Source organism: Rutilus rutilus, assembly GCF_951802725.1.
Source record: "Rutilus rutilus genome assembly, chromosome: 24".
In the NCBI taxonomy this organism is placed as follows: Eukaryota; Metazoa; Chordata; class Actinopteri; order Cypriniformes; family Leuciscidae; genus Rutilus; species Rutilus rutilus.
Window position 1 is genome coordinate 11,708,629 of NC_140228.1, and position 15,169 is coordinate 11,723,797.

At 37.7% G+C, this 15,169-nt stretch overlaps 2 protein-coding genes across 19 annotated transcripts in view; one reads left to right on the plus strand and one right to left on the minus strand.

Moving 5' to 3' along the window:
* pde7a (phosphodiesterase 7A) overlaps positions 1–9,925 on the plus strand; it is a 34,061-nt gene extending 24,136 nt beyond the window's left edge. For 9 of the 17 annotated variants that reach the window (XM_084398250.1, XM_084398240.1, XM_084398252.1 and 6 more), the window contains 11 exons: positions 67–156; positions 1,967–2,118; positions 2,602–2,665; positions 3,128–3,223; positions 4,836–4,936; positions 5,029–5,160; positions 5,305–5,396; positions 5,566–5,710; positions 6,750–6,846; positions 6,946–7,026; positions 8,080–9,925. In XM_084398250.1, coding sequence (XP_084254376.1) covers positions 67–156; positions 1,967–2,118; positions 2,602–2,665; positions 3,128–3,223; positions 4,836–4,936; positions 5,029–5,160; positions 5,305–5,396; positions 5,566–5,710; positions 6,750–6,846; positions 6,946–7,026; positions 8,080–8,303 — 1,274 coding nt within the window. In that variant the 3' untranslated portion in view covers positions 8,304–9,925. The remainder of the gene's footprint in view (positions 1–66; positions 157–1,966; positions 2,119–2,601; positions 2,666–3,127; positions 3,224–4,835; positions 4,937–5,028; positions 5,161–5,304; positions 5,397–5,565; positions 5,711–6,749; positions 6,847–6,945; positions 7,027–8,079) is intronic. The other 8 variants (XM_084398255.1, XM_084398249.1, XM_084398251.1 and 5 more) reach the window with 2 other exon arrangements.
* Positions 9,926–10,354: 429 nt separating this feature from the next.
* mtfr1 (mitochondrial fission regulator 1) lies at positions 10,355–14,960 on the minus strand. Of its 2 annotated transcripts, XM_084398260.1 has the most exons (8): positions 14,767–14,960; positions 14,147–14,248; positions 13,966–14,067; positions 13,159–13,283; positions 12,849–13,075; positions 11,637–11,886; positions 11,384–11,558; positions 10,355–11,309 (listed from the first exon to the last, which is right to left on the minus strand). In XM_084398260.1, the coding sequence occupies exons 2-8, from the start codon at positions 14,180–14,182 to the stop codon at positions 11,262–11,264; spliced, it is 963 nt and encodes a 320-aa protein (XP_084254386.1). In that variant the 5' UTR covers positions 14,183–14,248; positions 14,767–14,960; the 3' UTR covers positions 10,355–11,261. The 2 variants fall into 2 exon arrangements, with proteins under 2 accessions (XP_084254386.1, XP_084254385.1); XM_084398259.1 differs by having other exon boundaries at positions 11,384–11,886; positions 14,767–14,922.
* Positions 14,961–15,169: the final 209 nt, after the last annotated feature.

Genomic DNA, 15,169 nt, shown 5'->3' on the forward strand with positions numbered 1-15,169 from the left:
TGTAACCTGCTGTACGTTGTGTTTGCAAACAAATCTCTTGAGGACCTGTGTGTTGATGCCTTCTAGGAGATGTGAGAGTGAGAAGTCAGGTAGGCTTTGAACCTGAACGAAGAGGCTCGCACCCATACCTGGGCGTCGATTTCCGCACTTTGCACTGTAAGTACCAAATTAAGACCGCCCAGCACATGCACACATGCCTACCTCTGTGGAGCAGAGTGCTACAGGGACGCTTTGTTCTGAAAGTTTTCCTTTTCTCCATAGGTATTTGAAAGTGTTTGAATCTTTAAACCGGTTCTGAAATTAGTCAAAAGTTTTGATAAAAAAAAAAAAAAATTGGACAAAATGAAAGAATGAGCTGCTCATCCCATAACACACTGCACATGAGTAAAGTGAATAGTTTGAGTTCTTTTGAGTGTACGTTTATTCTAATTCTGAACTATATATCGCGTAGAAAATCACTAAAAAGCTGTCACTTATCTTATTTCATCACGGTGATTCGATCTCACGAAGTTTCGTTATAATAAAGGAAGGTGTCTACATTGCACAATGGATCTCTTATTTACATGTCAACACTTTGTTAAAATTGGAGGATTTGCGAGTGTGCAGAAGAAAAACTTTGAGTGGAAAGTGGATCCTAACCTTAAGGCCCACTGAAGTGCGTCGGAACGCGCAGCTTTGTATGATGCGTTGACGTAATTTCCACTGAAACAGGAAGCTAAGGCAGGACAGATTGAATGGCTCCTCCCCCTTTTCAAATAGCCAATAGCATTTAGTTTACCTCACAGACTGCAAGTCGTACTTGACAGCACCATGGAAGCGAATCAGAGCGCTGATGATACGTTGGATTCAATAGTAGAGGTGTGAATAATTTCTAGCCATTTCATTCTTAACCAACGTACAGTTCCCATCTCCAACCCATATTGCTCCGCGACGTATCAATGGTCTCTTTGGCCAGGTGATATTCATAGCATAGGGAGCGGGACGCTTTAGATTCTAGAGAGCATTTGATTGGACGGAAGATGTGATGAGAAGCTGACGTCCACGGTGATGTCATAAAAATCCGTGATCCATTTTAGCGGAAGTGAGAGACTAAGTTTTGAATGCTTTTATCTCCTAAATGTGAATTTTGTCATTGTTTTGGAACACACCAGCTTATTCATAACCTTAAGGCTAACATATTCATACTAAAAGCTAAAAAACGTAAATTTTTATTTCAGGGGGCCTTTAAACACCTGTGATTGGCCATTGCGTTAAAGTCAACAAATACTTCAGTGATTGGCTACATTGCTCAACGCTGCAAAAACGCGTAAATAGAAACCTTTGCCGGTCTCCAGAGCGCAAACACAGATACGCACTGGATCGCTTGCCGACATGCTATTATTACGGAGAAACTGATCCTAGACCAGCAGTTATGAGCAGCTTTTCCCTCTAAAAGCAATCAGAAGCAGCAGCAGGCAGTGGTTTGAGTGAGAAAATGCCACGTTAGGCTCAATTCCGTGGCCAAGGGAAGGCTAAGCCTTGCACACGCAGTTCTCGTGGTGCATATGTCCCTCTCTGTGTTGATACTAGGTGAACTGAATTTAGGAGAATGTACACAGGGCACATTGAAAGATTTGTTGCTCTTTTGCGATGGTGAAATGAAACCCTGTTTTAAAGACTCTCTTCGGACTGTTCCTGCCTTTTGTGTTTCGGTCAGGCGTGACCTCTCGTAGGCTGCCTAAGCAACACAATCGCAACGATAGCAACCAAACTTTAAAATAGCAGGGGTTCCAGTCATGGGGGCTGGGCTGGGGCGGTGATTTTGACAGGAACCAAAGCTAAAGACACTAAATGCTAAAAATGTGAAGGCAGTTTCAGCCTAATTATTGAAGATGCTAATAATTCAGCCTAATTATTGAGAATCCGGCATCTTGCATCATGGAATTTCCATGTTCTCTTTTCTGTGTGTATGTGTGTGTGTGAGCAGCCCGTGCTGAGTCAGCAGGGTCGATTCCAGCTCGGAGAATCCGGAGGCTCTTTAGTTTCCAGCGACACCTGCTTTCGTCACGTCTGCTACGAGGAGCGCCACACCTCAACACCCTCCATATCCTGGATGAGGACTACTGCGGTCAAGCCAAGGTATGGGATCACAAACACACACTATGCTAAAAACTCAGTGCGTCCGAAATCGCATACTGTCTGTACTACGTTTGAATTTGAACTTAGAATGAATATAGGTAGTATGAATGAAATTTAGATGTACTACATCCACCATGTTATTAGTCACATGACCTACCTTCATCAGTTGCATAGCTTCATTAGCTTTCGCAAATCCTCTCCTGTGGCCTCATGGGATAATGAAGTGTCCGTCGAATGCGTGCTTCAGAATATTGCCAGAAGTAGCAGGAGGTCATTGGGTACTTTTCACCTATTGTTTTTCGAATACTGTGAATTCGGACATACTACTTTTTTTGGCATATTGTTTTTCACATCCTATAGAGTAGGGAAGTATTCAATTTCAGATGCAGTGACTTTAGTTTACCCTGAATATTCAATAATTGTAGTGTTTTTTTTAAATCAGGTCTTGATTTTTCATCTGTGCTCACTGTCATTTTCTCACAGTGTATGCTTGAAAAGGTTGGATGCTGGAATTTTGACATATTCCTCTTTGACAGACTTACAAATGGTAAATATTTTCTGTTTTTTGTGTGTGTGTTGTGAGTCTTGTGCTTTCCCTCCACTATAGCAGTCCAGTGTATAATTACTTAAAGGGATACTCCACTTTTTTTGGAAATAGGCTCATTTTACAACTCCCCCAGAGTTAAACAGTTGAGTTTTACCGTTTTTGAATCCATTCAGCCGAGTTTCTGATATTTAGAAGAATATCAGTAACCAGACAGTTTCTGGTCTCATTGACTTACATAGTATATATTTTTTCCTACTATGGAAGTCAATGAGACCAGAAACTGTCTGGTTAACTCTGGGGGAGTTGTAAAATGAGCCTATTTCCAAAAAAAGTGGAGTATCCCTTTAACTTTTTGTTGTGAACACTGCCACCTGCTGGTTGAATAATGCATGTGCAATATTGAGGATGAAGCATTGCCTTGCCCAAGCCCTCATTCCTCTTGTGCTGTTTGTTGTTTTTAAGGAAACAGTCTCGTCTTCTTGACATTTCATTTGCTGAACCAGTATGGCCTCATCGAGCTCTTCCAGTTAGACATGGTTAAAGTGCGTCGATTTCTAGGTAAGTGTTTTTAATTTCTTTTTTAGAATAAAAATGCTTTAGGGCTGATACTAACTACCTTTTTGATCAATTAATTTGATGGTTTCCCCCCCCCCTTTTTATGTTATTTAAAAAAAAGAATAAAAAAAAGTTATTTTATTGAAAATACTTTACACATTTTGCACAGTAATCTGCTATAAACAGTGTGCAAATGGAAGGCTGTAAAACAAATACAGTGCTATGCATAAGTTTAGACACTCATGCTAAAGTTGACTAAAAAGAGGAATAAAAAAATCATCTTTTGGAAATTGAACTTAATGCCTTAATTTAAAAAATGAGGAAAAATCCAACCTTTAAGGACACCAATTTTCTTTGTGAATGAATAATGTATCGTAAATAAATAAATGTTCTTCCTTAAAATACAGGGTGCATAAGTTTGGACACCCCTATGTTAAATTCCCATAGAGGCAGGCAGATTTTTATTTTTAAAGGCCAGTTACTTCATGGATCCAGGATACTATGCATCCTGATAAAGTTCCATTGGCCTTTGGAATTAAAATAGCCCCACATCATCACATAGCATTCACCATACCTAGAGATTGGCATGGGGTACTTTCCATAAGATCATCTCTCAATGCAAATCAAACTAGCTATTAGGCTAACTGAAATAAAACCATGCCAATCTCTAGGTATGGTGAATGCTATGTGATGATGTGGGGCTATTTTAATTCCAAAGGCCAATGGAACTTTATCAGGATGCATAGTATCCTGGATCCATGAAGTAACTGGCCTTTAAAAATAAAAATCTGCCTGCCTCTATGGGAATTTAACATAGGGGTGTCCAAACTTATGCACCCTGTATTTTAAGGAAGAACATTTATTTATTTACGATACATTATTCATTCACAAAGAAAATTGGTGTCCTTAAAGGTTGGATTTTTCCTCATTTTTTAAATTAAGGCATTAAGTTCAATTTCCAAAATATGATTTTTTATTCCTCTTTTTAGTCAACTTTAGCATGGGTGTCTAAACGTATGCATAGCACTGTATAAATGTATGAATGTATATGAACTTAATTGCAGGTGTTTTAACACGTTTGTAATTACTTTACTGTTTTAATAAAAAATGTGTTATGTAACATTTCAGCGAAATATCATTCATTTTAAACATAAATGCAATATTTGACAACATGATTAATTCAAAATATTAAACTTTTTTTATTTATACATTTAATTTTCATTCAAGAAATATTTGTCAACATTTGCTAAAAAATAACCATAATGTTTAAATCTTATTTATATATTATAATATAATAATAATAATAATAATAATAATAATAATAATGTAGTTTATCAACAACTTTTTTTGCAAAATGGAAATACTTGTATTTTACATTTTATAATGAATTTATAATATTTTCAAGAATATAATCAATAAAATGTCAAGGTTATGTGCTAGGAAAAACATCTGAACTACTTTAAACAGCAGAAGGACATATTAAATGTTTTGGTTATGAGTTTTTTTGAAGCATCTAATATAAAATCCTTCCATACTTTGAACAAACTTGGGTTGGCTGTGACCTCCAATTACTTTGCTGAATTACTTTGATACACCGTTGTCCTCTGGTTTCAAGTTCTGGTTCAAGAAGACTACCACAATCAAAACCCTTACCATAATGCAGTCCATGCTGCTGATGTCACCCAGGCCATGCACTGTTACCTGAGAGAACCCAAGGTGATTGTCCTTTTATTAAATGTACCATTATTCCCTTGTTACATAACTGTACTTACAGCCTTACGGTTGTCTCTGTGTGTCTGTGTTCACAGCTCGCCCAGTCCCTCACATCATTCGACATCCTCTTAGGGTTGCTGGCAGCGGCCACACACGATCTGGACCACCCTGGAGTCAACCAGCCTTTCCTCATCAAAACCAACCATTACCTTGCAGCTTTGTACCGGGTTAGAGCACCATCCAATGGGATTTAAGCATATCATTAGCTCCACAATCCTCTTTATGTTCTAAGTAAATTACTGTATTTGTAAATATTTCAAAGACGATCAGCACTGACATGTGTGTGTGTGTGTGTGTGTGTCGCTCTGTAGAATACCTCAGTTCTGGAGAACCATCACTGGAGGTCTGCAGTGGGTCTGCTCAGAGAGACCGATCTCTTTTCACATCTTCCTGCTGAGGACAGGTCAGTCTCAGCATTTCTTTTATAGCCTAGAGCTTCTTACACCACAAACAAACCATCCTTTTTTTTTTTAAACGTTCCATTTCCGTCCTCTTTTTGACCCCTAGAGTATAAAAGACTTGTAAATGATTCTGTTACTTATGATTGACTGACTTTAATTGGTCTCTAACAGTCTGGGTATAGAGAGGCAGCTGGGATCACTGATTCTGGCCACAGATATCAGCCGACAGAATGAGTACCTGTCCCGGTTCAGGACACATCTGGATGAGAACAGCCTGTGTTTAGGACAGTCTTCTCATCGGCATTTCTCTCTGCAGGTGGGAATTTGGTATTCAATATCCATTTCAATAAAATAAATAAAACAGTTTATATATATTTCTATGTACAATTGATATGCCAAAATGGCTTTTAGAATACATTTGAGATGTTTGCTTTAAAGGAACTGAACTAAATACACTGCTAATCAAGATACAATCTCCGAAAATAAGTCATAATATCTTAATTGATTATTGCAAATAATACCTGGGTTACACTTTACGGTAACTACAATAAGGTTTAATTTGTTAATATTAGTTAACTACATCAGTTAACATGAACTAACCAAGCAAAATATTTCTAAAGCATTTATTAATCATAGTTAATGTTAATCTCATCATTTACTAATACATGATTAAAATCAAATGTTTTGTCGGTTAACATTGGTTAATGAACCTGAACTAACATGAAGCAACAAAAAACATAGTTTTTTTATTTTCTAATGTTAACAAAGATTAATAAGTATTGTAACTAATGTATTGTTTATTTTAGGTAATATTAGTATATGCATTAACTAATGGAACCTTATTGTAAAAGGTTGCGTTTGTTAACATTAGTTGAATCCATTAGTTAACATGAACTAATAATGAAAATCTATTCTAAAATATTTATTAATTTTAGTTAATATTAATTTCAACATTTATTATCAACCTGATTAAAAAATCTATAAAATCTGTGTTTTTTTTTTTAATTAATTATGTAAACAAAAATGTATAAATACTTATTCATTATTAGTAGGACCTTATTGTAAAGTGTTACCAAAATCTTTCGTTTGACTGAGGACCATTATCTTTTAAATATGAATTATTTTTATTAAACAAAACCAAGACAATAATTTGTATTAAAATTGTTTGAGTGAAATTTTTTTTTTTTAAATGAATACATTTTAGTTTGTTTTAGTTACTATAATGCTAATTAAGTTGTGATGTGATAAGATCTGTGTGAGTCCCGTTACCACAGGTATCGCGCATCATATTTTTAAATGAAGAAAGACACTTTTAGGCACTTCAAAACAAATCCACATGTGTTCACGTGTTCCAGATGGCCCTGAAGTGTGCAGATATCTGTAACCCATGTAGACCGTGGGAGCTCAGCAAACAGTGGAGTGAGAAGGTCACAGAGGAATTTTTCCACCAAGGTACCCAAGTACTCATGATGACCAAACTCTTTGCTTTTGCTACTAGTTCGCTGTGTTCAGAAGTTAATCTTTGTGCTTTGGCATTGTCTTCTTATTTAGGTGACATTGAAAAGAAGCATAAACTTGAAATCAGTCCACTGTGTGACAGTGAAGCCAACACCATAGCCAGTGTTCAAATCGGTAAGAACCGGAACAATCATTTATGTCATTTCAGTGCTCGCCCTGAATTTGGGAGGAAGAGACTAGTAATAAAAATAATATAATGTGATATGTGATTTTTTTTTTTTTCTTTTTTTTTTTCTTACTTTTCCGACCTGAAAAGTATGACCCATGTGAATTGCATAAATCTGAGAAAAAAATGTTTTGAGGTGGGGAGGTGTTTACTGTATGATGATTGAAATCGCTACTAAATAAACTGCATGAGCTCGCGGGACAGAAAAGCACCAAACAGTGTTGAAACCGCGTTACTTTCCAGTTGCCTGGTTTTTTATTAATTTTGCTAATGCATGGTTGTGAGAATGTGATATGGCTTTGTGCAAACATTAAATCGCAATGGTTGTCATATTTTATAAATGTATAGTCTTGTCGCACTGCATGTTTCACAGTAAATACAATAGCTCAAAATAAAACCTCAATGGTTTTACGTTTGCAAGCAAAGAAATTAAGAACGAACCGTAAATGTTAATATTGTAATTTTACTGTTCTGTAAAGTAAAAATAAAATGATATAATGATAATATAAATTATTAACAAACAATAATAATAACAATTAAATGAATGCTCTTATTTTAACATAATTGTATTATAATATTATTATTATTTTATTTTTTTACAGTACAAAAGTATGTATTATTGCAATAGTAAGATATTTCTTAATTAATTAAAATATTTTAAATTATAATAATTGCATGTTGGTTGGGTTGGTTTGGCTGGTCAATAGAGATTTTGTTCAATTTTGCATCCAAAAGTGTTTATTTTGTGTTTATTTTATTACACTTTATTTATTTTCAAATGTAGATTTTAATTACTTTATTATTATTGTATTGTATAATACTATATATTACAGTATTATTTGATTTATAGAGTGATAAAAAGAGATCTAAAATTCTGTGTCCAAAAATATATAATAAAATAATCCTAATTTTTTTTTTATTATATTATAATATATTTCTTTATTTCTACGGTCTGGCTGATCTAGTGATATCTACCTCTGATTCTCTTTTTCTGCTACCAGGTTTCATGACATACGTGGTGGAGCCTCTGTTTGCAGAGTGGGCGCGTTTTTCAGACACGCGGCTCTCTCAGACCATGCTCGGTCATTTGGGCCTGAACAAGGCCAGTTGGAGTGCCATGGAGCCCGAGGCGTCAGGGAGCTCCGAAGAGGGGGAGTCCGAGCCGACCCGAGCCACCGAAGAGCCCAGTTCCAGAGCCTTATCTCAGGGAAGCCCAGAGTCATGACACCCCAACAGGAAGAACACCTCTACTGCCCTCAGCCAAACATCTTGCGTCACATTTTGAGTTGCTCGCCCACCCACCCATCTCCAACCAACCACTGATGATTTGTTTTCTTCTTTTCGTTTGTTTGTGGATTTAATTTATTTAATTTTAAATTTCATTTACCCTTTTCGACATAGAGCAATACATAGATACCTCATTTGGCTACTGCTGCATTTTTTTTGTTTCCTTTTAATTATTGTGGTTTATTTATTTAACCTTATTTTTGTTTTTTTCCTTTTCTTTTGGGTGTTACTAATTCAGCTCCAATGCTTTGATTAAAGACTGTAAGGGAATGTGGGGGTTGGAAGGAACCCCCTCCTATGGCTTTAAAGTGCCGTTTTGAAACAATGAATTGCTCTGAAAGTCATTTGAAACACCTTGAGTATTTATAGGAGAGGTTTTTACAACTGCACCAAGAGACAATGTGTGTGAAACTGAATGCGTGCGAGCGTGTGTGTGTGAGCGTGTGCCAGTGCTTCTGCAAATCAATCTTCCTCCTTGTGTACAAAAATACAAATGTGAAGAGCCCAGTCCTTTTGCTGCCTCTGAAGACTGTTTACACATGTTGTTTTTTAACTGAATCATGTTAGTTCTGTGATTATTGCCTTTTAAGCACAGATGTGAAGAACCACTTGTACATTTTGTTCGAAACCTACTGCTGATGATCAACAAAAATCTGTCAGACTGCAACCCCGCCGGTGTGACGCGTCAGATGCCATACGAATGCCGTTTGTGCGCCATTGCGTCTCTCTCCCTTGTGTTTTAGACAGTGCCCCCCCGTGTTGAAGGAACGTCACTCCGTGAAAGGTGGCAGCGATGAACCCTTTCGACCATGGAAGAAGGATCTTGTCACAGGACGTGTAGCTGAACGGACTCTCCATGGATTTCGCTCAGGGTTTCACTGACCTGCTTATTGGGAGAAACAAGGAAGTACAGGTGCCTTTTGTAGGTAGCCACCACCCCCTCTTTCTCTTTCTCCTCTGTATTTTGTAAAAGAAGATAAGAAGTCCTTCTCAGAATGTCTCAAAGCCACTCTCGTCTCTTCGGAAGACCGCTTACACAATGCCTTAAAACTATGCACAAAGCTAAGTGACCAAACCAGCTGTCATTTTCATTTTAAACCCATCACATTGTCCATTTAGTGCACTGTCTGACCCTTTGCCTTTCGTCGTGGACTTTTTTTTTTTTTTTTTATATACAGTATGGAGGAGAGTATTGGTTTAATTTGATTTTTAACACTGAACATTCCATTTTTTGTGTATGGTTTTGGATTCTGTACAGAATGGACAGTTTTGTGCTTCTCTTTATATTCGGAAAGAGAAGAGGTGCTTTATTTTAGGTGATTTGTATTTTTGTTGTAAGTGCTGTAAGACTGTTGATTTAAGAAAAAAAAACTGTTTACAGTTTGTTGTAACAGCCATTTTGGGGAGACGACCTATGTGTCAAGCCATTTTGTAAAGGCTTTGCCGTATAACCTTTTGATACATACTTGTTGCAGTTGCGTTTTTGATGAATAAATCTTCACAAAATGTTTCTCTACCGGATGGCATGAGCTCATGCTGTTCTGTACAAACCAGACCCAATCATGTGTTGAATATCTTGTGGTTGAAATTTAGCCCAACAGAAGCACCATTACACAAATGACAAGACATCAATTGTTTTAGGTTTATTCAAGAACTGAAAGCCCATTCATAATGGTTCTGTAGTGTGAAATAATAAAACCAACCATTTGGATTATCACAATCTATAATGAAACGAAATGCATCTCCGCTGAGGTACTGCTCCTATGTGCTGGAGTCACCCAGAAATGAAAATTCTGTCATTTACTCATCCCTTCCAAACCTGTATGAGTTTCTTTTGCTGAACACAAAAGATATTTGAAGAATGTTTGTAACCAAACAGTTGATGGTCCCATTGACTTCCATAGATGGGGGGAAAAATACTATGGGAGTCAATGGGACCATCAACTGTTTGGTTTCAAACATTCTTTATTTTTTCTTTATTTTCATTTTTGGGTGAACTATCCCTTTAAATTCAGTATAAACCCTTGAAATGAGAAATCTTGTATGCACTGGTTTCATCAGCTAGACTTGGTCAAACGTGCAAAAGAACAAACCTTTTAAAGGTACAAACACTGTCACAATTCTGCTAATACACTAAATTATGATTAAATGGCAATAGACTTGTTATACATACTATCCTGTGCATTGGCTTCACATGAAACAAAACTACATTATTCAAGTGATTTGGTTAAATAACTAAATGTTCCAAAAATAATAAATTACAACCTAAATAGGCATTTTAAATTAGCTCTCAACATTAGAGAGCAAATACTACTGACGGCACCACCTAAGCCTCATTTATGATCACAAAAGTGCTTCATAATTGTTATAGTGGTAGCAGCATGACAGAAAAAAACTGATTTTACAATTCCAGCAATTATGAATTGTACCTTTGAAGTAGAAAGAACTTCTGTGCAAACAGATGTTAAAAATACACATAAAACTACTTGTATAAAAAAAAAAATCCATCCATACACTTTGGTGCTTTCGTTTAACATTATCCCTTCAAACAAGAGGAATTCAACAAGGTCGAATACTTGCACTGTTGAACTTAAAATCCAATTAAACTCACAAATAAAAACACATAAAAACAAAAAAACATGTTTCCATGTAACTGGCATTGATGATGTAACTGACTGGTACAACATGTACTGACAGAGATGAACTTTTCAAAGTGCAAAATTACAAAAATATCAATAGGGAAACCAGATTGACTGCGTAGTGTTTTAGCATGTGCATGCTCTCTTAAAAGTGAACACGAATAAAATTTAAGAGCTAACAAGAAAAGTTAGCTAAATTAAGAGTCATCAGGTTAACTCCATTAACCCACAGCGAAGAAACGTGGCTCAGCCTCATCCTAGAACGGTTTCTTCTTTCCAGTTGATTTCAACATGTGCTGTCCAAACTGCAAAAGAATCACAAAATCATTACAGCATAAAGACCGCGTACATCAGAAAAAATTCAAGTGATTTCTCTTACCAGCGGAGTTTCCACATGGGTCTTATTCTCAGGGGCCGGCAAGGTAAAGGTGCCGTCACATTCGCTGTCGCTACGATAGCGGTGAGCGAACTTGCGTTTCAGGGCCTCTGCGATTAACGCTGCAGCGTCCGTGGGCTCAACCGGTTTGGGTTTCGTGTGGCCGTCCTCTTGATGACTGCGAACGAAAGGACAAATTAACCCTATTGGTAAGCTGTATATGATATCACAGACCGAAACAAACAGTAATACTCGCCTCTTAACGGAGCGCAGCTTCACTTTCCCCATGTCTTTCAGCACATCTAGCATGCTGGGAAGCTCTGGCTTTTTGGGTTCTGAGTCCAGTACCGTGTTGTGCCCCGCTTTTTTCCCACGGCGCTCTCGGATGAGGTCAATGGCGGAATAGCTTCTCTGCATGCCTGGGGCAGGACATGGAGGAGGAGGGGGTGGTGGAGGAGGAGCCATTGGTGGAGCTTGGGGTACAGGGGGACCACCTGGCGCTGGAGCTGAAATTATACAAAAATTACGACTTTAAATAAGTAAAACCGACTAATACCAAAGTATCAGAATTTTAAATCTATACACTTAAAATAGATTTGTGGTCAGAAACACACTAAGCAAGTACGCAAATGCTAGACCACGCATTGACAAATTTTGTGTTAAGCAAAGTTTGCCATTTCAGTTATGTGGTGTTGATTCACATTGTTTCTAGATTATTGTGCAGTGACCAGATTTATTTTAAATAATTGCAAAAAGCTTTAGTGGCCCAAAAAACGTATCCAAATTTCACCGTTTTTTGGCCCTGGAACAAAATGAGCAGCTAACATCATGTCACTTAGTCATATCAGCACATGGAAAGTGTGAACGGCTGCACATGCACAGGCATTATTGGGGTGATAGTTAATGTTAAATGTGCTATTCAGTTGCGCAAATATAAATATTTTGACCATTTAACTAACTTTAACTTGCTCAGTAAGATGCGTACTCGCGTTAAGTTATGAATTGTAGTCTCGACATATTTCAAAAGCTTGTGTTGACAAGTCATGTATATCTGGGGCATAAAGAACAACCAACCAGTGCTGTAATTATTAACTAAAACTATTAAAAATCAGTTTCACACAAACTACATATGGCAACTAACTGAAACAAGTTGAAGCAGACTACAACTGAAATAGTAAAGCTAAACAGAAAAATATGTATAAAAATGACAAAAAAGATCAAATTAGGATGTAAACTTTACATATAAAAATAAAAAGCTTTTTCAACATATTAATAAATACTATATAAATTATGCTAGAGTAACACTGCAACTTGTTTTTTTTTAAGTGACATGGAGTATGGAGTAACCCATACTCGGAATTTGTCCTCTGCATTTAACCTATCCAAGTTAGTGCACACACATTAGCAGTAGTGAACACACACGCACTGCAAACCATGGACACACACATCCATTAACTGCCCATCTAACCTGTGCATTGAGCGCTTTGCTCCTGCGCCTGAACTATCAGTGCGATCTGCGCCCTGAGTTTGGCCAGCTCAGTCTCAAGAACGCCGATCTTCTGAATGGCTTCATCGTTGATGACCGTCTGGCTCTGTGGCGCAGGTTCAGCCTGGTGCAAGCTGGGTAACGACCGCTGGCGTCTCAGGGGCCTGCGGTGCTGGGTGCGAAAAAACAGCCCAGAATCCGCCTCAAACCTGCAGGACACGCAGATACGCACATGATAAACACCACACATCAACATTTATGTTTCCTAATTCAATTCAGAAATGCTCTTCACCTATTTCTGCCAGCGCTATCGCTCTCTTCTCTTTCGATCCAGCCCACATCAGCGAGTGTGGCCACAAGGCCATTTGGCCCGTTTGAACGGTTGAGGAAACCCACTCCTGAAGTGAACGGATGAAGCTACGCGGCCCAAAGACAGTTTAAAGGACAGTTAATAATTACAACACCTGCTTCAAGTCTCACAACAAAGACAAACAAACCCTCACAGACACTCAAGCACTCAAACCATGTCAGAACCACAACAGCAGAGCAAGCGGAAAATGTTTTTACAGCACGGTAACGTAAATAACACCAGGCAAACCGGTTTAAATATCACCTAAGTGCAAATTAGAACATTACAGTGTCATTCAACTCTTTATGAAGAGGAAATCTGTAGTGCCAAGCAATTTATTTAATAAATAAGCACTTCAAGCTTTTTAAAAGAGCCCTTGGCCTAGATTTTTCAAGAATGAACCGGAGAACTGACCTAAAGCAGACATGTTGCATTCCTGACATACAGGACAGCTGGAAGGAAGGGCAGAGAAGAGAGAAACAGAGACAGTAATACAAGTTTCAAGGTGGGTTTAATGTCATCATACTTGTAATTTTAAAGGTTATGCAGTGGGAAAAGGATAGATTAGATATTGTGAGCTGCCAGAACCCTGTGATTCTTCAGTGTTTATTGTCAGCACAATAATGGAATCAAAGCAGAGAAGAGGCCAGAAATTGTATGGTACGGGAGAACTGAAAAATGAAAAGCTGAAGACTTCTGAGGAGGCCAAAGATGGAGGGTGATTTGAATTAACAAAAACTGACGCTTTACCTGAAAATGGACACGAGCACAAGGCGCCAATGGAAGATTTGTGGCAATTCTTCTGACAATACTCCGGGATGACCCATAAGGCTTCGATGATGATGATAAAGCCTAAGAGAGACATAAAGAAAATCATTCATCTATAAGGATTAGAGATTAGCCAAAGCTGTACATGATTCCATGCACTTACCAGATCCATTTCTATCCGTCTATGATTTCCGCTCATCTTGTGCGTTAGCCACAGATCTATCTCATCATCAAGGATCTGTGTAAGTCATCTTCAGATCAAAACCTAAACAAAAACAATGTTTTATGCTCATACATGTTTTATTTTAAATGATCTCATCTTTAATACAGTACTGTGGTTTCCACTCATAAAAACATTATGATCCCTGTAAGCCAGTGTTGCCCAATCCTGTTCCTGGAGTTGTACCTTTCTGCAAAGTTCAGCTCAGATCAAACACAACAGAAGCAGCTAATTAAGATCTTCAGGAGTATCTTGTACAAACGAGTCTCCACTCCTAACGTTACTTTCCTAAACAGTTGCTATGTGGCGAACAGCCATTGTTCACCTTGATATTTGCCTGGGGAACAAATAATTACTACATTTTCTAGATGTTATTTCCTGCACGAGAGTATTTGTCACAAACAGAGGACAAGTGAACTGTCTACAAAACTTTATTACAGTTAATCAAATGCGCTAAAGCCCACGCGTTATTGTTTCAGCGTTGTATTAAACGCGCTCTTAGTTGTTTACAAAAATGGTCGGGTTTCCTAATAGGACATTACAGGGAAATATCGATGTCTTACCATGTAAACCGTAGTGTAACAGACCTTCCTAGTGGACCTTTCTGGCTGTGCTGTGCTGTGCTATGCTAATGCTGTCCAGACCGAATCCAGCGGTAACCTAGCCTATGTTTTTCCCATGGTTTTTCATTTCCACAGTGTGGGAGCATTCGCATGGTTAGAGGGGCGGGTCTTTACAGTATTGGCCAATAGGCATTGAGAATGTTCCAATAATGGGTGGGTTCTAGAAGTATTGAGGCAACCATTGGTTTAGAATGGTGGATAGGCAATTAAACTGGCAAATCATGACATAGCGATGACTCAAATACACGAGGCATGCATAGGTGTGTAACGGAGTATGACTTTATTTTGAAACTATGTGGTGTCTGGTTGACTATGGCAACCAAGTATTTTAAAACCTTTAGTT

Bases quoted from the DNA above. Each gene is read 5' to 3' on its own strand.
- mtfr1 (XM_084398259.1), bottom strand. From the start codon at position 14,182: ATGAGCGGAAATCATAGACGGATAGAAATGGATCTG. The intron at 13,076-13,158 runs GTGAAGAGCATT...CGTGTCCTGCAG, and splicing joins GATAGCGCTGGCAGAAATAG to GTTTGAGGCGGATTCTGGGC. The intron at 11,887-12,848 runs GTTAGATGGGCA...GTATAATTTCAG, and splicing joins GCAAAGCGCTCAATGCACAG to CTCCAGCGCCAGGTGGTCCC.